The sequence below is a fragment of the Aethalodelphis obliquidens genome, unplaced genomic scaffold, assembly GCF_003676395.1.
Source record: "Aethalodelphis obliquidens isolate GAN/ISIS:26980383/991018 unplaced genomic scaffold, ASM367639v1 scaffold67, whole genome shotgun sequence".
NCBI lineage: Eukaryota > Metazoa > Chordata > Mammalia > Artiodactyla > Delphinidae > Aethalodelphis > Aethalodelphis obliquidens.
Genome location: NW_020838011.1, coordinates 7,140,377 through 7,165,182, shown reverse-complemented (window position 1 = coordinate 7,165,182; position 24,806 = coordinate 7,140,377). Strand labels below are relative to the sequence as shown.

The window sequence follows — 24,806 nt, the reverse complement described above, 5'->3', positions numbered from 1 at the left end:
GTTAAACTGCCAGGAGTAAGAACTTATATTGATCCACACACCTATGAGGATCCCAATCAAGCTGTCCATGAATTCGCCAAGGAGATAGAAGCTTCATGCATCACCATTGAAAGAGTTATTGGAGCCGGTAAGACGGTGTGTTTAACTCGGACTTTTAACTTGTGTTTATATTATAACATGTAATATATCAATGTCCTGATCTAACTCAGAATGTTTTTAATCCTTTGTAATTGACTTGCTTTCAAGGTGGTATATAATTGACCATATTTTAATATTACCTTCTGCCTAGCTCATACTTAAACCAACAAATGTTTGGTTTATGAAAAAAAACAAACCAGCAAAAATGTATATTCAAACATAGTGTTTTGCACCATCTACTGTTTATTATATTTCATATATAATATATATAATTTTTAATACCCAAAAGTATTTACAAAATTCAAGCACCCAATTATTCTACTTATGAATCATCTCTTCCTTAAGACTGTTTCTTTTTTGTCCTGCTATGGCCCTTTTCTTTTTTCTTTTCTCATTAGTGTCACTGCTAGAGTAGAAAGCAAGGAAGAAGGAGGTGATTTTCAGTCAGTTGCTTTTAATTTCTTTCTAATGTTTCCATTAAGGTTTCTGTAGGTGAGAGTGATGAAACTAATAGCCCCCAATGTGTCTTACGATCACCTGTAAATGATTTTTCCCAATGCACCATTAATTTAACATAGATAAGGAAGTTTGACTCCCTTTCAACTCTGTTTTATCTAAAGCTTACTATTCTAAGAGAACTTTAGACTACTGTTAGAGTAGGGATTTGTAATGAGTTTCTGTGTTTTCTATATCTTTATCACAAGGTGAATTTGGTGAAGTTTGTAGCGGACGTTTGAAACTTCCAGGAAAAAGAGAATTACCTGTGGCAATTAAAACCCTTAAAGTAGGCTATACTGAAAAGCAACGCAGAGATTTCCTGGGTGAAGCAAGTATCATGGGGCAGTTTGACCATCCTAACATCATTCACTTAGAAGGTGTTGTGACCAAAAGTAAGTACAATGACAAATTATGCATGTGTGTGTGATCATAAATATCTGAATTTCTTCTATTAGATTATTATTAATTTCAGGCTAAAGAGAAAACTGGCCATAATGTGATTAACAATTTCCCTAATATTAATAGTATTTGTCCTATATTTTAGTAGATTCTTGTCAAAGCTGATCTTCAGTGAACCCGAATTTCTATTTATTATTTGAAATATTTGTGTTAACTCACTTACTATGAATTCAGCACCAGAGAAAATGTATCCAGATAAAAGGAGCAGTAAAAGTATCAATTTTTTTTCCTCTTGGCTCTTTCACTTTTTATCCTAATGAAATATTAACTTCAAAGTTTTGATTGAGGCATTGAAGTTTAGCATTTAATAGGATTACTGTAACCATAGATGCCCACCACCTTTTAAGTGGTTTTTTTTATAGCCAGATGTATTTCTTTTATTGATTTTTTTCATTGAGATATTTTAATAGTTCTAAGGAAAGCAATTGCCTCAGAAGACTGGGAAAGTTCCTTGAGACTAATTATTTTGTTAAAGGAAATCCTGTTTTTACTCAGATATGTCTGGAATTTCACATCTCTCAGATTCTTGTTAGTGTCTTGTAAATGTGGTTATTTGTTTAGCTTCCCAATATAAGGATTTCAAATAATTCTTCAGTCACTCAATAAAGTATTTATGTGACACATAACTGAGGCCTTTATTTTCTTTTAATCCATTTTTTCTTTGCCATTCCTATGTATCTTTTTCCTTCCTTTATACCTCATACACTTCATACCACTTTGTAAAATTGTCTGAAACATTTGGCAAGGAACACGCTTTAGACTTTTTTCAAGCACTGGTTCAACTTCCATTTGCTGTTAATCAAGTTTTAAGTTATATATTGCCAAATGTGCATAGCAGCAATGTATGTTCAATAAATGTTCTCAACCGATGAAGTAATTTAAATTTATTGGATTTCCATTTATGCCATTTAGCTTTTAAATATGGAAAACAAAACAAAAACAACAACAATAAAAACTTTTTTCCAATAAAGAGGAACAAAAGAAACAACAACCAAAAAAATTACTGGTTTATAACCAGTTAATTCCCAAATCATGATTCATTCACAGTAGGTCACAGATGAGAACACAGAAGAAAAATACCTTAGCTAAAATTATCATGTTGATGATTGGCAGAACTTTTGAATCAGCCTGTATTGCTGGGAGATTGTTTTTCTCCATGTCTCAAAGAGATACACATCTCCAGTAAGAATGCCCATAGGGGAATGTAGCATAGGAATAAAATTACCTGCAGCCATGTGGGTTTCTTCAAACTTGGGTGTGTTACTTGTCATGTACCTCTTAGCCATCTGTATGTCTTCTTTAGTGAAATGTCTATTTAGGTCCTCTGCCCATATGTATGTATATGGCTGATTCACTTTGTTGTACAACAGAAACCAACACAGTACTGTGAAGCAATTATACTCCAATAAACATCTATTAAGGAAAAAAAAAACAAAAAAAAACTTAGATGTGTTTCTTTCCCCCAGTTGAGTACATGCCTAAAAATAGGTAAGAGACAGGGACACAACGCAGGTGAGAGACAAAGAAAATATATATTTTTTTGAAGGAATAAAATAAATTAAAATATTTTACAAAATCATGCCCTATGATGAATGGGGAGGAATATTTTAAGTGAGAATATGATGTGAGGGAGATGGTCACAGGTACAATAAAATGAAATCAGAATTTGAACGGGACTATACTCTATCTGAGGGGAAGGACTTTGAAAGGACATTAGTGATAGCATGTGCTGGGCTAGATACTATGGGAACAAGAATCATAACAGTGATTGAATAAAATTATTTCCTATGCCGGAAAGGTATTATCTAATATAAAACATACTTCTTAATGATAGTCATAGTAATAATAGGATGCAAAATATTTGATATATTTCATGTCTTCTTTCCATCCATAATATGACTGCTAAGTTTCACTTCCTCAAATAAACTAGGACCATGAGTTCCTCTTACCCAGGGTATATGTAAAACTAATGCCTATATGTAGACAGCCAATCCATCCTGTATTGAGTTAAGCTGTAATGTGTAGAAGAGTGCCAGATCACTATTATGATCATGGAAAACAGTACTGCATAATGGTCAAGAACATGGGCTATGGCTCTAGCCACCAATTTTCATTTTGCTTCTGCCATAAACTACTATGTGACTTTGCACAAGTTGGTTATACATTCAGAACCTTAGTTTCCTCACTAATGACATGGGGTAAGAATGCCTCAGTGATGTTGGGAAGGTGACATAAATTAATACAGGTAAAGTTTAAATGGGCATGACACAGAGTAGGTAATTAATAAACACATGGTTGTTACTTTTCCATTTATTTCTCTTCCTGTGCTCTGAACTCCTCTATATCCATTTCATTCCTAATCCATTTTAATTGATATGTTGCCCTGCCTACATTGCCTCTTCCTCTGAAACTTAACTACCTTTTCAATCCCTTCAAAATCTTATTCAAATTCTATCACCTCCATGAAATAATTCCTCATCACTTAGCCCTGAAATAATCGCTCCTTCTTTCGAACACTGTACCTGTATAAGGATTTTTGCAACTGTCAGTAATGTTCCCTCCTTTGTCCAAAACTCTTATTCAAATTTTCATTTAATTTTGTCTCCTCTGCATATATTTTTAGCTCCCTAGCTAAAAAAGTCTGCTCCATGAAGAAAAAAAAAGTCTGCTCCTTGAAGAAACAGATTATGTCCTAAATATTTATGTAAACCCATTACACTTAAACCTAAAACCAATCTATGGTCACTTTAGTTAAGCACTCTGAGCCTCAATGTCACAAAAAAGAAAAAAATCATACCTGCCTTATAAAAATTTTATGCAGATTAAAGATATATTTGTGTGTGTGTGAACAAATTTGTAGGTAGTTATAGTAGTATTTAGTTTAATCTGTTTAGGTGAATTCATCAAATATCATCAGATATTAGGAGACAAGATCCCAAAATTATTAGAGCCAGTAGTCACCTACTTTTATAGATCTCTAATTTATTACAGAATTTGTTTTATGTGAATGGGTCCTGACTGAGCAATATAAGACAACTAAACTTCTCATAGTAAAACAACTAAATTTGTCATAGACCATTTTATATGCACTTGAGACCTTTATTTTAAGAAGCAAATGCCATTATCAGCAAATGATCATATTTAAATTCTGTAAAGTCTAGTCTAAAACACAGGGCTGTGGTTGAAAATACAGACTTTAAATTTCCAATCTTCTAATCAAATATTCTGTTTGATGTTGCTGCGGTGAAGTTACACATACAGGTAAAGCAAAATGTAAATATTTAAAATACTTCTTTGTCTTATTTTTTTTTCTGTTTGAATTGAAACTGTATTTCCCCTTAATAAATGTAGCTCTTGATGTTCAACTTAGGAAGTCTTCAACTTGTTTTTAATTTACCATGTTGCAATTCACTTTATTTGTGTCCTTAATTTCATGTTATCTGATCTGATGCTAATTTATTCAGCAGTTATTCTCAACCTGCAGCACACAGATAATGAGACATAAGTGCAACTAAATCTTGTGATTGTTTTGATTGAAGCTGAGGTGGGGAGTCTGAAGTAGCACTCCTCTGGGTGGTGCCATCACGAACCTTCCTCCTTCCTCTATCACTGCCTTTCGTGACAGAAATATGGGGCCTCATTCAAATTCCTTCTGTGATTTGTGGTTAAACAGGAGACATCATAAATAAATATATATTCTAGAGAGACTTATGACAAATGACGTAAGAAACCCACAGGTCCTGGCTTAATTGACTCATTCACAATGCATGATGCTTTAATGTAACATACATAGAGCCAGTTTTACAATTCAAATAGATTCAGGAATAAAATTTAGAAGTGGAAAATTATAATTTTTCCATTGCAGCAGCCTTAGTTCTTTAAGATTTATTTTTTCCACCCATGGAAATATTATAAAAATTGACCAAAGGAATATTTCTATTGAAATATTTATAGTTATATAAATATTTATATAATATAATTATGTAATATAGTTTATAAAATGTAGTTATATAAATATTTCTATTGAAATATTTATAGTTATATAATATTTCTATTGAAATATGTATATTTCTATTTAAATATTCATACTTATATTTCTTAATCTAGGATAATACACAAATAAACTTAGTTCTCCTGTAAAATTAATAAATTTAAACAAAATATTAGAGAAAAATTAAAGAAATGTCTCCCTGTTTTTCTTTCCATGTCTGAGGAAATAACACATTCAATGGCAATTGATTATTTAAATTGTCAGATAATTCTGACTTATATAAATTTGTAATTATCTTTCAAATATAGTATTTCATTCTATCCTGTAAAAGTCCATTTTATTTTACAGGCCCTTATTATATATGACCCAGGGCTATTCCAACAATCTTCAGACTAGTCTTTCCATTTTGGTATTTTCCAATGGATATTAGTCCATTCCATACATTTTATTAAATCAATTTCCTCTCTTGCTTCATCACCAGGAGCAAACAAATCAAGCAAAATACATATACTTTGATACTGAACTTGATATAATTTGGCCATATCTCCATATTACACTATTTCCTTTCCAGAAAACTCTACCTAGTTCTTGTTCTGCTCCTGGAGATACTTCATTCTGCCCTAGCATGTCCTCTCCACTTTCCTCAGTTCTACTCGACCTTCAAGTTTAATTCAAATGTGACCTTCTCCATAAGATCAGTGTCATTTCTCTTCATTTTTCCTTCCATCCTCAGTGTCTGCCTGGCATAGAGTAGGCCTCTCAATAATGTTGAATAGCTGAATAAAGGAAAGCATCCCAGTTCTACATTTGTTTTATTTTGCTCACCTGTGTGTTCCTAGATCTGTGCTCAGCATGTGTAGCATTTCATGTATTTGTTGAATGAATGCTCAGCCAGAGACAATCTTACAAACTCTAGCTGCATTTCTCTGCACTTTGTCATATTGTCCATTGTATCATAGTTATCTCTCAACATGTTCTGTCCTTACTACACCATGAACTTCTTGAAATTGATATATGTTTACAGCACCCCTAGTATCTGTCACAGGGCCAGACACGTTAGGGAATTTCAAAACTTTTTTAAAAGACATGAATGATAGTAAATGAATCAATGACTAAATTACAGTTATCTAAACAGTTAAAATGAGTTAGAGTGATATACAATTTATATTTTAATTTAAGCAACTTTGTTCTATAAAACTATGGGTGTTTTAGGAAAAATAATTAATATGCATATGAAGAAAATTGCATGAGGATCTTTTCACAGGATCTTACATATAAATATAAGTTATAACTACTAATAATAATTAATATTACTTTAAGTATGTGCTAAGTTAATGTTCTTTATATATTATCTTCTTTAATCTGCACAATAATGCTATCCTGTAGACACTAGTATTTGTTCTCATTTTACAGATAGGAAAAACCTTATTTAACCTTAAGGAGGTTAAATACCTTATCCAATATCATAAAACTAGCATAGGATAATACCAGATTTAAAAGCAGTTCTGCATGACTCCAAAACCCAAGCTCTTACAGTGTACATTACTAACCTCATTTTTATTATTTGGTATACACTTGACAAGAAACATTTATTTATTCAAAAGGTATTAATTGATCACCTAATACATGTCTATTCCTATTAATCAGTGGGATACAGCAGAGATTAAACAGACTGATTTCCTGCCTTTATGGAGCTTACCTTTGGGTAGGGGAGAAAAACTAATTGAGCAAATACATTTATAATATATTAAATGAAAAAAGTAAAGCTAAGTTAGGAGATTATGGATTGTTTCTATTGAGGGTTGGTAGTTTCTATTTTATTTAGAGAAAGGCCTCTCTGATAAGGCTTGAATAAGTGAATGTGTGAGCCTTACAGATATCTGGGGGCAGGCAGTGTGTTGTAGAAAGAAGAACCTGCAAGACTCGAATGGAACTTGCATAGAATGTTCAAGAAAAAACAAGGCCAGCGTTGCTTCAGTGGAATGAATGAGAGGAGTCTGGTAAGAGCTTAACTTGAAGATTTAATAGGAGAATAGACAGTATGTGAACACCTTGGTCCCTGCAAAGACTGCCTCTTATTCTGAGCCTTGGAGCCAAGATGTGATAGAATCTTATTTCTACATTAGCAGGATCAGTCAGGATGCTGTGTTGAATAAAGATGGTAGAAGCCAGTGTTGAAATGGGGAGACAGGGAGGAGACTACTGTCATTATTCACACCTCATTATGGGTTAGATCAGGGTAGTAATCTAACAAGATGGTGAGTAGTAGTTGAATTCTATAGATATTTTGAAGGCAATCACAGTAAGTCTTCTTGTGGATTAGATGTGGAATATGAGAAAAAGAGAAGTCAATGATAATTATAAATTATTTGTCCTGAGTACCTTGAAGAAAGGAATTGTCAGTTATGGGGAAAATTCCAGGAGGAGCAAGATTGTGGTTGGTAATCAGTAGTTCCGTTTTGGACACGTTACTTTTGAGAGGCTTATAAGCACCCAATTGCAGATGTTGTGTATAAGATTGGATTCTGAGAAGTATAAATGAAAATGTTTGCAGTATGAATATGCTTGAATTTTATATCTTCCCTTTCACAAAAGGAAACAATTCTATGAGCCATTATCAGTGATAAACCATGATGGAAATAAACAAATTTAACACGGCAGTAGAAATGGAAGCCAGCTCATTAATTTGATACTAGTTTTTCATTATTAGGGCAAAGAGGAAGGTATAATAAATAAACATAAGATATTTATTAGATATTTACAAGGACTTTTTCTGATAAAATCTAAATTCTACTCACCTGAAAGATATATATCTATAGAAACAGAGATTTACTGGCTCAAAGATTGATTATTAGTAAATTAAACCTTGTGTTTTTAAAGTCATTTTCATTACTAATAAAACAAAGCTGTCACATTGTTAATTCTTAGATTGCTTAGCTCCTCTGCAAAGTCGATCACTGCTGACTCCACAAGTAATTATCCACCTTTACTAATGTCAGAGCAATTCTAATTTATTTCTAATTTGAGAAATGAGCAGCTAATGAGAAAGTTTATATCAATATAAACAATCTGAAATAAAAGAGGATATTATGGAAAATTTGGAATTTCTATTTAATAGAAACATTTGGTGTTTCCATTTCAGGTAAGGTATAGAGGCTTTTGATTTTATAGTCTTTCCTAAAATTAAAATTACATAATTTTAAAAGCAGTTTTCCCTAAAGTGTTAACCAATAAATAAGGGTAATAATGGAATTAAAATATCTGAGTACCTTTCTAAGTTCTGATTGCCCCATACTTCATCCTCCCTTCACATTCCCCCGCTTGATAAGCATTATCTATTCCTACTACAAGCACAGGGTCCCATTTTCTGGGTGACCATTAACCATTAATAATTGAATCATGATATTTCTTATTCCAAGCTTCCCTTGGAGTAAAAATAAAAGTAATTTCAAACAGCTACAAGTGTTAATGTACTAAATGGAATACAACCCAAATAGAATGGCATAGTGAAATAAAACTATAGATATATAAGTATAAGCACAGGCTTACTTTTAATTATTTACAAATCTTGTAAAATGTTTGTAAGAGAAACCAGTGACAGTTGTTTTCCAGTGAATTGTGATGTTTCTAAATCAAATGCTCCCTTATACCCTTAAGTGGTACTACGTGTTTTTTGATGCACTTGTGGTTTCAGAAAAGCAGGTAGTACCAATGCAAATAAAATAATAAGCCCAGATTTAGTTGCAACTCTTGTGATGTAGCCTAGTTCAGTGTTTCTCAAAATACAACGTGCCTCTGAGGATATTGCTAAAATGCAGAATCTGTTTTAATAGATTGGATTGGGCACTGAGATTTTGCCTTTCCAGCAAGCTCTCAGGTGATAGCTATGCCACTTGTCAAGGGCCATGCTCTGAAAAGCAAGGACTAAATCAACACTCCCCAAAGTTTGTCTCACCTAACTTTGAGACAGCTTGTGAAAAAAGACTGCTTTACCAGAAATGGCGTGTTCTCTTCTCTCTTGGATTTTGTTGGACGTTAGCACCAAAAAAATCACTTACTAAGGAAGCAAATGCAGTTTTGTTTTACTGTGGTAAGAAAAACCCACATATCATGATATCTACCCTATTAAATTTTTAGGTGTAGATACAGTTTTATTAATTGTAAGCACAATGTTGTATGGCTGATCTCTAGAAACTTTTTGTCTTGCATAACTAAAACTTTATACCTATTGAACAGTAATTCCTTCTTTCCCCCTCCCCCTGCCACTGGCAGCCACCATTCTACTTTCTGTTTCTATGGGTTTGACTACTTTAGATACTTCATATAAGTGGAATCCAAGACCTATCCACTTCACTATCGAACACTTCAAAACGTTTGGAGCATATATAAGTAATGATCATACATAAAAACATATTATTTATTGAAAGCAACTGAAACCCTACCAGATCTGCCATTAATGCATGAATAGTTTGGTATGGCATAGTCATGATTATCAAACTTATATTATCACAAAAGACTAAATATTTGTGAGATTTTAAAGTTAAATTTAAAATTTAAAATAAATATTTGGAAATTATAGGCATCATAGTATGGAGGGAAGGAAAACAACTTTTATAGTCAGGTGGACATGAATTTGATTCCCAACTTTGTTTCTTATACGACTTGCACTAATCAACTCAGGTAATATATTGAATCATTTTAAGCCTCACTTTTCTTTCTCTGAAAAGAGTCTTTTGTAATATCACTGTTATAGAATTTTGATTACAATTAAAAATAACATCATGCCTTGTAAGTGGGCACTCAGTATATCAATAAACTGTAGTTCTTTTATGATTATCAATACCAAATGATGAAATATGAGGTTGGTGAATTCCACAAATAATGTGTTTCTATTACTACTTAGACTCTGCCTGAACTGGGTCCTCAGTAAATATTATGAAGTAATGTAAAAACTCTACTCTGTGATTAAAATCATGTTTTGACATGCTTTATGAGCTCTTTTTATATTGATTTTTGATAATATGCTTTCAAAATTATTGGCAGATTTACTCTTTGTCTGTACTTCAAGCTGGATAATGGAAAATGATTTATACTATTTTATTGAATTTACAATGGTTAGAGTAAAGCCACATTAATTAATGTTATGTCATTTTTGCAGGCTAGCAGGAACTGAGACAAAACATATGCCAAACTAAATATAATTATCATTAAAATGGCTTAAGCATGAGAAATAACCAAATGAGTCCTGAATTGTCTTATTCTTGTCAACAAAAGAAGATCATGCTTGTTTGCAAACATGCATTTTAATTGCTTTTCCCCATTTTCTGAAATAAAAGAGGTGTTTTAGGTCCCTATCATATTTTTCAAAACCTACACTATCATAAATAATGAATCTGACTTTTAAAGCTAAGTGATGAATACTAAAAAAAATCTTATAGGAGGAATACCAGGTGCAGATCTCCCTAAAAAGCAATTACTTTTTCTTTCCAAATATATATTATTCAATATCAATAAAGTTTATGATCAGTCATTCTCTTTAGAGTATGAATTCTTTCGTCTAAGCTCAGTGAATCTGGGTTGAATTTAAGGAATAAATTTACCCAAGAAAGAGGTATTTTTACATAGGGATTTTATCCAACTCCTGCTCAGGAGACCTTGGGTGAGGAGTAGTAAATATTTAACACTAACCCATAGCTGTAAGAAGAGGGTCTAAAAAATTAGAGGATAGACAGAGAGAAGAGAAAGAAACTGAGAAAAAGTCTTCTGTTCTCTAGAAAAAGAGAATAGAAGGAAACTGAAGGTTTTGAAGTAGTAATATAGGAGAAGTGCTGTAATAATAAAAGGCTTGGGGTAGAGTAGATAATTGTAGACATTGATTAGGCCTTCACTTTGATGGACAAGGCATCTGCTCATGTGGTAGGAGCTGAGAGGTACCAATGAGGGAAAGCTAAGACTATATTCTCTGGATATCTGCTGGAATTCAGTTCTTCCAATTCCAATTAAACTATGACAACTCCCTCAACGGATTTCTGTAAGTGAGAGTCAGATCTACACAGGACATATTCCTAGAAACACAGGCTGATTCTAGAAAATGTAGCCCTTTTCCTAATTTGATCAGAGCTGGTGTTCAGCAAATACATATTTTTTGGCTCTATTAGCTGTAAATTTATTGAAATACTCCCATGCTATTTGATAAAAAGCTGAAGCCAGGGTTACCCTTTTATATGCCTACTCAGCTTCATCTCTGGGTACTTCTGAATTCCAGAAATCAGGCAGATGAAGAGGTGATGTCTGGTACACCAGGACGTTCTGATATTCCAGCATTACGGTTGGTTGAACTTCAGACATGTAGGTCCCTGTGCCAAAGCAGTTATCAAATATTTTGGCTGTCACCCTTGGGGAAGCATATTAATTCTGGACTTTTGAAGGAAAAGGGGCTTCAACATTAATAAAAGCCGGAAATAGGCTCTAGGATGTAAAAATGGGACCAAAAAGGGCCTAAAGCAAAATTTTGTCTATTTAGAGTTTGTCTGAGGACCATTAAAATGGGTGTGGCATCATTAAAATGAAGTTAAATTGGAAGCATATCTCAATTCATGAACTTAGATTACAGCCATAGTAAGGAGAAAATGCAGTTATAATCCTTTTTTCTGTTACGTTGTCTTGGCCATTTACAAATACAACGAGTCATTCTTTTTTTTCTAACTAAGGTATTGTATTTCCAGTCAGTTTTAAAAATCAACATTCCCCAACTCATTTCCTGTCACTTCCTGAATTACAAAGCAAAATTCAGCCCTCTAGCCATATTTGAACTTGATGAACTCTTTCATGACAAGATACCTTGGCCCATGCTGCCTCTTCTTCCTGAAATATCTGTCACCATTTATTACACCAGTGACCCTTTCAATCTTCCAAATTCAAATCAAATGACATCTCCAATGTATATTCTTTACACATGGGATGTTTTACCTAACGTAGGCATAGTACAAATATATGACAAATGAATTTTTTAGACAACCTTTTTAAATAACTTTTACAAACTTTAAAGAGGAGGAGAAATGCATCTGCCTTTGTAGCATTACTTGTCACATTTCATTCAAAGAATAATGCTTCTAAAGTATTTTAAAAGAAGATAATTGTCTGAGTGAGAAATTAGACTGACCTACCTTATTATACTAAATAGTGAGTTTTAAGTGATTTTGGAATGAAAACTCCTTTTTCTTTCTAGTTATTTCTTTTTCATGCAATTGTCTAACTTTCTATATCTCTGTTTACATTTCAGACTAATGTTGTATGAATAAATATAAAAGTTCTAACTCTATGACCTGAATGAATCACTCCTCAAGTAAAATACAGATACCCTTCTGGAGAATGCCATTAAGTTAATTACAGTGCATTTCATAATTGAATAGGCCCTGTTTCCCTTTATAATATAAAAAGTTAATTAATAGATATACAAGATAGAATTTTACTATCATAAGGTCTTTTTTTACTTACCTAAAAATAGTTTAAATTAACACTAAAATTGTATGTAGTATACTTTTATCAAAGAGTAAAGGGGCATGTTTTAAAATAGTGAGGTTAGCGTGGAGTGATAAAACTAACAACCATGTTTTAGATATTTTTTCATATAGCAAAGGTTTTTTTTTTTTTTTTTTTTTTTTGCGGTACGCAGGCCCTTCACTGTTGTGGCCTCTCCCGTTGCGGAGCACAGGCTCCGGACGTGCAGGCTCAGCGGCCATGGCTCAAGGGCCCAGCCGCTCCGCGGCATGTGGGATCTTCCCGGACCGGGGGACGAACCCATGTCCCCTGCATCGGCAGGTGGACTCTCAACCACTGCGCCACCACGGAAGCCCTATAGCAAAGATTTTTGATCTTATATTTTTCATCTTGTATCACAGACATATTACACACTGCCATAATTTTATGAGGGATAAAATATGATCTATTCTCTTAGTCGACTTATATCTAGCAATGAAACCCCACAGAAACAAAGTTGATAAAGTTTATAAAATAATAATACATAGCAAATTCTAAGTGACAGGCACTATTTTAAGTGACCTGGGTAACAATATGACTTGGTGGATACTCACAGTAACTCTATGAGGCAGGTGCCATTAATATCTCCGTTTTACAGATGAGAAAAATGAGATACAGAGATAAGAATTGATTTGCCCAAGATCACTTGATAATAAGTGATTGATCTGGGATACAAAGCCAAGCAGTGTAGCTCCAGAGTCTGTCTAGCTACAGTTTTATATCAGACATGAAAAGAGGAGGACCTCATCCATCAGAATGATGATTGCAAGAGAAGTTTCCAGACAGCAAGAGGAATCAGAACAGGGTCTTGAAGAATGAAAAAATTGGGGTTGATAAAGATCATAAGTATGTGGCAGAGAGGGGAAAGGGAGGTAGCCATAAGTAAATGAATTATAAGAACATAGAAATAAAGTTTGGAAAATACAACATATATTCCAGGGATCATAAACAGGGTAGTTAGACTGGACAGGAGTTTTTATTTAGAACTGTGAGGAAGATGAATATGTTTTCAGCGCTTTGCTGGATATTATTATTTGGCACTTTATATCATTACCTCTATTAAAATAAAATTCATCCTTAAACTCATTTTCTACATAAATTGATTTTGGTATTGAAAATTATGGGTTTTTGAATCTTAAATGTCAATCTTTATCATTCTTGTGATACTTTCTTCTCACTGACCCAATTTAGTATATACTAAGATATCATCATGTCATAAATTTATTTGCTACTCAAAAAGGACTATTTTTTTAACAGATGTATATAATTTGGACAACAATAAAAACTTCCAAGTAAACTTCTCCTAGATAAGAGTACAAAATCTAAAAGCAACGGTTTATACCACTGTGTTCTTTTCAGGTAAACCAGTGATGATAGTGACAGAGTATATGGAAAATGGCTCTTTAGATACATTTTTAAAGGTAAGATATGAGACAAATGTAACTATTCAAACTGTTATTCATATATTGACCATGATGTTGAAGTTGAAATCCAGCCACTTTAAAGCTAAATTTTAAATAGAAATATCTGGAGTCAGGATAATTATACTACAAAAATTAACTTTGGTCTGAAAATTATCCACTTCAGAAAATGTATACAAATCCCAATTATGTGTCTCTACAGTTTTATTTAAGTGTATATTAATGTGCCCCCCCCAAAAAAAATAAAAGAGGGAAGGAAGGAAGGAGGAAAGGAAGGAAGGAAAGGAGAAAAAGAGAAGCTTTTATAGGTACTTAACTCTCTCTGAAGTAAGTCATACAGAGAAAGACAAATATATGATATCGCTTATATGTGGAATCTAAAAAAATGGTACAATTGAACTTATTCACAAAACAGAAATAGAGTCACAGATGTAGAAAACAAACTTACGGTTACCAGGGGAGGAAATGGGGGGGAGGGGAGATAAGTTGGGAGATTGTGATTGACATATACACACTACACTACTATGTATAAAATAGATAACTAATAAGGACCTACTGTATAGCACAGGGAACTTTACTCAATACTCTGTAATGGTCTATATGGGAAAAGAATCTAAAAAAAAGTCAATATATGTATATGTGTAACTGATTCACTTTGCCATACAGCAAAAACTAAAACAACATTGTAAATCAACTATACTTCAACAAAATTTTTTTAAAAAGAACAAAAAATAAGTACTTAACTCTCTCAAAGTATATCAGGCAGAATAAGGAAAATGTCTAAAAAGTCCATGAAAATCATCTATATTAATTAAAGAGTCAAATAGACTCATAACTCATCTGAGGGCCAGTCACTACTTGTACCAGCAGAGTCATTATGTGATAACAGACAGTAGCCAATGTTGTCAGATCTTCTGGATTTTAGGAAAAGATTGTATTTTTAAATATGCAAGTCATTTTATTCATAAAATTTATTCATTTTATTAATAAATAGCATGTTCTAGACAATGTAACATGTTTGCAGGCCTGATTAAACCTGTAGTCTGGCAGCTTTTCACTTTCAATATAGCAACTATTGCTATTGTTTAAAAGTAATGGGACAGTGGCATTAATGACGATTATAAGAAGGGCCTGTGCATTGAATATGACAGGGGTCCACTGACAAGGCAAACTTCCCTTTCAATCTCCAGCCTCTACCAGATTCTGCTGCCAAATTTCTAATACATATATAATTAAGTTCTTCAGTCTCTTAAGGTCACATCCTTCCTTTATTTCAAAATAAGCATCAGTTGAGCCTTATTCTGTGTGTCTGCACCAAGTCCAGTGCCCTTGACAAAGACAGCAAGCTTCCAAGAAATGCTAATATTCTCCTGGTCATTGTTCAGTCCCTCCCTCCCCCATCTGCTATTGCAGATTCTCCCTTACTTCCTCTGGCCACTTCTTCCTTACCCCAATATGCCTAACCAGCCAGCTTCTTTTAAGTCACTTCAAAAATGTACAGTGTTAACCCAAGGCAGGCACTAGGTTGAAGTGATGAAAACACTCCTCTGATGACTGAGAATAAAGGATTACAATGCAGAAAAGAGCAACTATAAGTGAGATTTTGGTCAAGGGCTTTCAAAGCCTTTATCTGCTTTGACCGAGCAGAGGACTGTTACGCATTTTCAAGTTAACTATCTATTACTTAACTTTTCCCATTCTCCTTCAGATAGAAATTGCATATGAATTTGGTAGTAGTATATATTAATTTGGGGATTGAAGGAAGATCCTTTCATATTTTCCCTTAGTGATTGGGGTTGTAGGGCTAATATTTCTGTATAATCTTTACAGAAAAATGACGGGCAGTTCACTGTGATCCAGCTGGTTGGTATGCTGAGAGGCATCGCTGCAGGAATGAAGTACCTTTCTGACATGGGCTACGTGCATAGAGACCTTGCTGCCAGAAACATCTTAATAAATAGTAACCTTGTGTGCAAAGTGTCTGACTTTGGGCTTTCCAGGGTACTGGAAGATGATCCTGAGGCAGCCTACACCACTAGGGTAAGAGCTAACAGAATGAATTTCTGAAATACTAGACTAGAGACATTTAATATTTAAAGATTTTAAAGGAAATAGAAAAAAAAAGAAAAAAGAAATTCCTCCAATATAAGAAGAAAGAGAGAGAAAAAGGGGAAGGTGGATTAAAAAAATCCAGATAACTCTCCTTGTTAGATATCAGAAAATTCAAATATTAAATTCAGATAAGCCAAGTATTCACTTTATGAGTCTTAGTAGTTCATTTTTTCCTTGCAGATACTGAAAATAAAAAGTTTGAGTTCATAGTGGATACAACTCATAAAATCATATAGAGTATTAAACGTAAAAGAAAAAGTTAAAGAGAGAATCTCCTGCATTAAAAGCAATAAATATATACATATATTAACATTACTGGTGGTATTTTAATGCCTAATTTCTTTTATACTATGTAAATTGTTAAGCTCACATATATGGAAAATTGGTCACTAATTCACATTGTCATAATTAGCATAAATCAACACCCTTTTCCAGCAAAGTAATTGCTTCCTGAATTGCTGTTGTATAATTGACAGCTTTTTCTGTGGAAAACTGTGGGAATTGATGCAACAGAATTTTCTGGACAGTCTATGTATTGCACTTCTTGAATTTTAATCCCTTTTAATAAACTACATTTGTTTAATTCTAAATCTTCTGAAGGGCATCAAGATATCCTCAATATTTAAACTTCTTATGAAGACAGGAATTTATCATTATATCTTTTTCACTATACAATGTGGCTAACTTTTGTTTCAATACAGAATACTTTTGTCATCTCTTATTCTTGTGATAGATGTTACACATTTTCTTATTTAATTCAGTGTTTTAAAATTACTTCTACTCATAGTCTAACAATAAACTATAGATTATAAGGCTGTTTTTTTTTCCATTGTTGCATTGTGACTTATGGATAGTTAAGGATTATACTATGCTGAAGATCATGAGTGACTTATCTAAGCAAACAAAGCCTTCAAATTATCAGCTTAATAAATCAATAAATTAATTGGTGGAATACGCCTTTCCTTCTAGACCTAATTATTATTGTCATTATTTGAGTTAAATGAAACCTCAATTAGGAATTCTCCTGGGATTAGAGTTACATTTAATAAACTTGGCCTAAACAAGATTGAGGTTATAGAAAAACCCATTCCCAGCATGACTGGTTGGTGTCTCAGTTAAATGCATAACGTAAATTTGTCAAGGTCTGTGTGAATGTGTCATGCTGGTGGAGAGGGAGGGGGAGAGGAGCCAGAGATCCTGAGACCCTCAAGACTTACTCCTGGGAAATGGGGTGTGGCAGCACTTTGTGGAAAATCCATATATTGAGAGATGAGCCAATAAGGGAACTTCAGATAATATTGATGTCCAATATGATGGTCAGAGGACCAGGAGAAAATTTCTAGGCTGAAGTTTAAAGTAATCGACAAATTACAATTTCAAGAGGAATTGTAATAATTATAGATGATCCCAGTGCCACATAGCCAGGCCTAATAATGTGATCTTGCCTATGAATAATTAATTAACAAAAGTTATGTTTCAGGAAAGTCTTCTCAATGTGCTGCTACCATATTTCTAAGGAGCAAATAATTCAAACTTAGTTTCAATAATTCAAATTAACATCAACTCAGAACAATTTTAAGCATTACATGAAATTGTTATTTCTTCATATATCCTGAAACTTTGGTTCATAAAGAAAGTTTGTCCTATTTTTTCTAGTATGTGAATTAATTTTCTTTTCTTCCTGCAAAACAGGAAGGCATATATTAGTCTTTTTACAGGAAAATATTCAAAACACTCACTTCTCTCTTTCTCTCTTTTAAAATATATTTGCTTATAGATGAAATGTTTGTTGCATTGATTTTTCTTCTTTTAAAAATGAGGAGAAAAAAGTTTACCCTGAAAGGGGTGGGATATAAAAGTGTTATCTTGTAAACTAGGAGAAAACTTACCAAATCATTGTTTTTATCATGTAAAAACCCCAAACTTGATAATGTTGTAAGTCTTCCCCCGTAATCTAATTTTAATAATTTTTAATTTGGTTGAATCTCATTTAGATACTTACCTTTTTGGTTAAAAAAAAAACCCAAAAAACAGTTTGACCAAACACACACAAAAATATGACAATGGGAAATAAGAGAAATCAAGTCTAAAAGAAATTGCAGGTGTCAGGAGAAAGTCTAACTAAGTTTTTAACATATCTGATTTTCATGCTTGTCTTATTAACATTTAAACTTCTCATGGTTACATTCAGCAATCAAGACTTTCTATTTACAGTCCTATATTAAAGGAAAAAAGAACCTTGGGAATTTGAGTCCTTTACTTTCTGTTAGAAAGTCATGAAAGTTACCTTATTGATTTGCCTGACTGCCTGCTTTCCCCACTTAAAGCTGCCATCCTGATACTGTAATTGAGATGTGGGTCCTGTATGTGTTCCAGTAGTCAAACAGAATTTAAACTAGAAAGCTTCCAGCCAGCCAATTAGTAGTCAGCCTACAAGTGCTTATGGGCTGAGATATGTGAAAAGAGACTGTATGCTGTCAAACAGATTCACTTAAAAATGCTACATCTCTTTCTAGATCTTTTCAGTGAGGAAGCAGTATCCCTAGATACATTTGAAGTATGTGGGAATTTTTTTCTTCTTTTTCAATTGTAGGGAGGCAAAATTCCAATCAGATGGACTGCCCCAGAAGCTATAGCTTTCCGAAAGTTTACCTCTGCCAGTGATGTCTGGAGCTATGGGATCGTGATGTGGGAGGTTGTGTCTTATGGAGAGAGACCCTACTGGGAGATGACCAACCAAGATGTAAGTATGGAACTACTCCCCCTAAAGTTTGAATTGAAACAGTTCTCTGAGTCGGGAGATTATATGTGTGTGTGTGTGTGTGTGTGTGTGTGTGTGTGTGTGTGTGTGTGTGTGTGTGTATGTATATAATATATATTTCTGAAAATGACAGTTGCTTAAAAAAGTGAAATACTCTTTGCTTAACCTCTGATCAGTTTTGTTGTTATTAAAATCCTTTATGCAGAAGCTCAAAATAAGTTAGTACAAAGGAAAGCAAGTTACTGTTATATAAAATATTGCTAGACAGTCCTAGCAGTACTGTAGTGCTGTGTCACTCATTTTATGTCAGTATCATTTTCAAAAATGAAGAAAGAGCCATCAAAGAATGAATACTGACAGACAAGTTTTTATGACATGCACTTGATAAAGGGAGCTAAAACTCCAAACCAAAAGGGTGAATGACATTGCTTTAATAGTGGATGCTCTTAGAGGATAAAAAGAAATAATCTGTTTATTTACATAAAAAAAAGTAGGAAGAGTAATATTGTCTATTTAATTTGGGATAAAAACAGATTTTTTTTCCCACATGGAGAAATAATTCAGGCTTAGAATAATAGAATCCTGGAATTAAAGAAACCATGCAAGAATCTTCTATTCAAGTTCAGAGTGATGCCTGACTACATGGCCTTTGGTGTTTGACTTTTTAATTTTCCATTGTTACTATTCGATATAGCCCTTTCTATTTTGGATTGCATTGAAATTTGATATTTTTTCTTCAAATAATTATAAAAGCTATCTTTTATTGAGCCCTTATTATATGCCATACTTTGTTTTAAATGATTTACCAACTAATAGCTCATTACTTCTTTATATAAAAACCAGTATAATGAACAGTCTTAACTAAATACCATGCTGATTTAAAAGATTTATTTTTTTCTCCAATTATTTCTTTCATCCATGCTCTGTAAAATCTCCTGCTCCTATGCCTTCAGGGATTATTAGACAGGTGCTTTAGCTCTCCGGCTGCATTTTGGTGAATCAACAGTACCATGCTAGTAATTGACTCACTTCCAGATATAAAAATCCAAGTCCAATCTAAATCAGAGTCAATCTTATATCCATTTCAAAGTGTTTTCCACAACTGCAGGGCCAACCTGACCCTAAGTAGCAAGATTGGTAAGGAAGAATTGTCAGATTCTTGCTTTCCTCTCTGCAAGGTCCTTAAAGAGGAGGATGTACTCCAACTGAGATGTCCCAGAGTTCCTTGCACTTGCCGCCTGCTCCCCACTTCACAGTCTCTAATGGTACCTTACACATGTCTGCTTCACCTGAGGAAAGCACATCCTTGTTTGATGTTCTACCAGTTTTCCCTCTTTTAGATATTATTGCAGGCTGCCCCAGCCACCCTGTCTTCTTCAGATTTCCCCAGATGAGAAGCCAGGGTCACCCTGTGGCTTTCCCAAGAAATATTTCACAGCATTCTTTTCGGATAGCAATAGTAAATTAGACTGATGGATTCCCGTCTCTCAACAAGCATACTGCAAGGCAGTGAGTCTCCCTTTCTTTTAGTCATCTAAATTGCTACAATTAGTTTTCTTTTGGCCTGTTCGCTTGACCTAGTAAAGGGATACTGGCCTCTGTTTCTCTCAATTTGAGAGAACGTAGTATCTATTGTCTTCAACCTTATGATTTTAGGGGCAGGACTATGGCCAAAGTATTGAACTCTTGTCACACATTTAACAACCCATCAGAGAGATATTATTTCTGTCTGGCTGTTAATAACCTGAAACTTAAGAGATTAAATGATTTTCTTAATGCCACAAAAATAATAAAAGTTATACCAGAAATTTCAATCTGGTTCTCCAAAATTTTAATACCTAACAACTACACTGTTTCCAATTGAATCAATGTTTACATCCTCCCTTTCATTTCCAACCAGTGAGCCTAGATCAACCTTCTAATTGAATGTAAAATATTCAATTCAATATATAATGATTATTATGAATTAATCTAGCCTAGACAAAGATGAGACTTATTTGCTACTTGCTACTCTCCAGATAAATGCCAAATGCTAACTTGAGATGTATGGTTTGGCTTCTAACTTCTCTCAAGGCTCATTTCAATGCCATTTTTCCCTTTAGTTTTTGTGAAAGTATTTTATTCTGTAATGCCAGCAAGCCTGCTCCCTTCACTCAAGGAAAACATTTACCCCTTATTTGCCTAGTGTTATAACTCCTTCTCACTTGAGATATTTTGAATTCTGATTCCATCAGTAGGAATTATTAGTCTTTCCCAACTATGTATATAATATGTGTAGGATTATTACTCACTTTATAGGAAATTATGCCTGATATAGCTGTATCTGTCACAAATAAAATGATAGATCAAAGTAGAACGTAATTCTAGGTGAATGCTCTAAGTGTTTCTACTGATCTGGACTGTGCTTACTCGTGCTCCTGGGGATTGACTGATGTATACTGGTAAACCTTGGCTCTGCTCCACACGGCCCTCATCTTCTTTCAGAGACCAGCAGGCTAGCCTAGATATGAGCTCATTTTCCCCATGGCTGAAGGGTGAGAATAAGCCCAGCCTGCAACATTCCATTGTCCAATCCCATAATCAGAGGATCAGTCCACTCACACTGCTCATTGTGAATGGACAATATAAAGTTATATAGAAAAGGACATAGAAACAAAGAGGTGTGAAGGATTCGGAACAGATATTTTTCCTGATTTCAGCCATTTGAGAGCCTTGATACTTTTTTCAGATAACTTTATTTCAAACTATTTAGAAAAATACAAGGAAGTGCTAATATTTTTAGGACATAATAAAAATAAAAACTAATATTTTGGCATTGGCTGGGTTTTCCAAGAATCTAAATGAGGTTTACAGAAAAATGTTTTACAGTTAAAGATCTTTCTAAAATGTCTGCCTTTAATAGAAGGTCCAATACATGCTTTGCATTTTCTCAGCAAGTTTACTAGCATTAGTGGCATTTAGTTTCTAGATATGGCATTAAGTTTGGTATGCCTCAATTTCCATCAAAATTTGTATCTAAGAAACATGACAGATCTACTGTATTTGAAAATCATGATCACTGAATATTTCTTTTGAAAAAAGATTCTCAGAAATCAAAATAGAAGTACTGATTTGGCAGTTTTGAATGATGTATCCCATCATCTCTACATTCCAGATACTGATTCTAAAAAGGCTTTGCCACCATGAAAATGTTACATTACCAAGACATGCAGAATAATCTAAATCTCTCAGAGGAGACCTTCCACTGTGTCAGGGGGATAGAATGCTGCGGTAGGTTTTTTTTGGTTTAGGATTGCCTCTGTTATCACAGAGAAAAGCCATAACAACACATAATAAAAATAAACTAAAATGATTAAGATGATTTTAGGTACATATCAGACCATGAACTCTGATTCAAGCTTGGGAAGCTAAGATAACATCCTGTAGTCAGTAGAAGCTTCTTTATTTACAGCAAACATTTTAAATCTCAACATTTTTCAGAACTTAAAATAAAAAACAAAATAAGAAGAGATGTCATTGTATTGCATTTTTATATTTAGTGACAATGTCTTTCTCTTGTATTTATTCAGAAATGTATGAATACATAGTGTATACTAAGCACATAAATTACAAAATGTTTTAAAAACTCAAAATGTTTTAAGTAATCTGTTTTTAAAATTTTTTTTAGGCATTCAGGTTTCTAGTACCATTTCTGTCAGCCTAAATCTTACTTTTAAGGCAGCAAAAACTTTGACTCCAGAAGGATGTGAACTCACTTTGTGCTGAGTTTGCCTTTCTCTTGGTCTTCTAAGTATAATGCTGTCCTTGGATGCAAGTAATTAGTTTAGGGACTGGTAGGTAACCTCATGGAAATTCTTACCCCTTTGGAAAAAATGAGACATAAAGAAATATCAATACTGCAGTCTAAAATTCCTATACCTTGTTGTTTAAAAACAACTAAAACACAAATCTGAAATTGGAAGAATAGAATCATCTTTGATTCTATAACTCTCAGTCAGTTTCAATGATTACAAAGGCAATGGACTTGAACAGATTTCCAAGATCTCTTTAATCTCTGGAATTCTATTGATCTAAGATTGATATACAAAGAAAAAGACATACTCAGTACATTTTTAATAGCTATTGGAGACAGAAAAAAAAATCCTAGGAAGAAAATTGGTCTATCTGGAACTATTTCTATGGCATTTGAGTTAATTTCCAGGAATATATTATTAAACTCTAGTCACTTTGGGTGAAGCTTCATATCTCATAGTAACTAAAGGACTCATCTGTGAAATTTTGAGTAAACACCAAGCAACACAGGCACTCACACTCTATATAGAACCTAATTCATCAAAACACACAGCTAATGCTCAAAGGTTCCCTATAAATTTCCTGGCACTCACTTATTCAGCCTACACTTTCACACCTCCTGTTATAAAGAATATAAAGAATGCACTATCTTCCAAAACAGCTCATTTTAATTCTGGGTATTAATTTTTTTCTTATGGTGCAAGAAATCTGATTCCGTGAGGTAATATCCATACCTGTCCCAAATTATTTTCTTGGGAGGCAATTATTTCTCATTTCAATAGTGTGACTCAGCACCAGGATAGAAAGACCGCATAGCTGCATGCCAGAGAGACTTAAATGTGAATCTTTCCATTGCCACTTGTTACTTATGTGAATGTGGGCAATAGTTAACCTTCTGGAATGTCACCTATTTCACCTGTAAAATGTGTATATGATTTCTATTTTGCAAATATGTGTTAAATATGAATGTAGATAATATACATACAATTTGCATCTTAGTACCTATGATACCAATGAGCCTGGGCTAGTCTAAATCCTTCAAGAAGCCTATGCCATGAGGAAATTACATACACATTAGTATTATTAAAGGGAATTGCTTGTGAGGACAAACATGAAGGATGAGAGGAAGCTGGGAGAGATGTCAGACTGTGATACAGATCTGACCCCAGGTAGAGTAGAGATCAAAGGAAAGATGATTGGAGGCAAGCATCTGAGGCTGAAGTGCACTTCTAAGAGAGGTTGCCAAGGCCACCAAGGAGTCCTCAAGCCAGCATTGCCTGTTATAGGAGTCTCATAGGAATGTGCCTATCTTATCACTACCATATTCTGTAATTGACTGGGAGTAACCTATGTAAAGCATGGCCTTGGTGTAAATGTGATGATGGATTTTAGAGGTTTTAGGGTTAAAGACTGTAGATCAATTTCCATCCCTGTAGGTGAAGATATGAGAGACAGATTCTCGAGGTTGCTATGCTCCACCCCTTTTGCAACACAGAGCAACTTTTCCACACAGGTTCAGGAAGCATCTGTTCCATGGTTCTGTGGGGTTTTCTTTCTGAAGGGAAATTCAGCAGAGGCAGGTTATGGACTGAAATGCAGCCTCTGTAGCTTCAGCTGATCTCAGGACCTCATCTGGTCCTTAGCCTCTCCCTCCTCCACTATCCATTCTGACTTCCTATCACCAACAACTTGGCAGATCATCGTGGCTTAACTGGTAGACGGAATCAATCCTTTACTCTTGGGGGTCGGCATTTTCTGGCCACAGCTGTTATAAAGGGGTAACAAGAGAGCCCCTTAGAGTATTACCTGGATTCCACACAAATTTCTCCCCACCCCAACTGTGTGAAAACAGCTCAAATGCCTCCTGCTGTTCAGTATCAATAACCTTGGCCATCACGGTGACTCACCTTCTCTTGTGCTTGTACCTGGGCACAAGTAGTCCAAAGTGCCTGGTTACAGCTATAACCATTTGTCTCCTGGCAAGAGTTACTGGGAATGAAGCACAATATAAAAGTTTCTGAGTTAATTGATTTAATACATAAATTGCATCCTGAATAATGACACCTACTCCTATCAAAGTGTTGCCTCCATGTTG

General features: G+C 34.1%; 1 protein-coding gene across 1 annotated transcript in view; it reads left to right on the top strand.

Annotated features, from left to right (window-relative positions):
• Positions 1-24,806, top strand: part of LOC113611078 (ephrin type-A receptor 5) — a 44,240-nt gene that overhangs the window by 1,334 nt on the left and 18,100 nt on the right. Inside the window, exons 2-6 of the mRNA XM_027089645.1 lie at positions 2-127; positions 843-1,028; positions 13,985-14,046; positions 15,877-16,086; positions 18,752-18,901. Of these exons, the coding sequence (XP_026945446.1) occupies positions 2-127; positions 843-1,028; positions 13,985-14,046; positions 15,877-16,086; positions 18,752-18,901 (734 nt within the window). The remainder of the gene's footprint in view (position 1; positions 128-842; positions 1,029-13,984; positions 14,047-15,876; positions 16,087-18,751; positions 18,902-24,806) is intronic.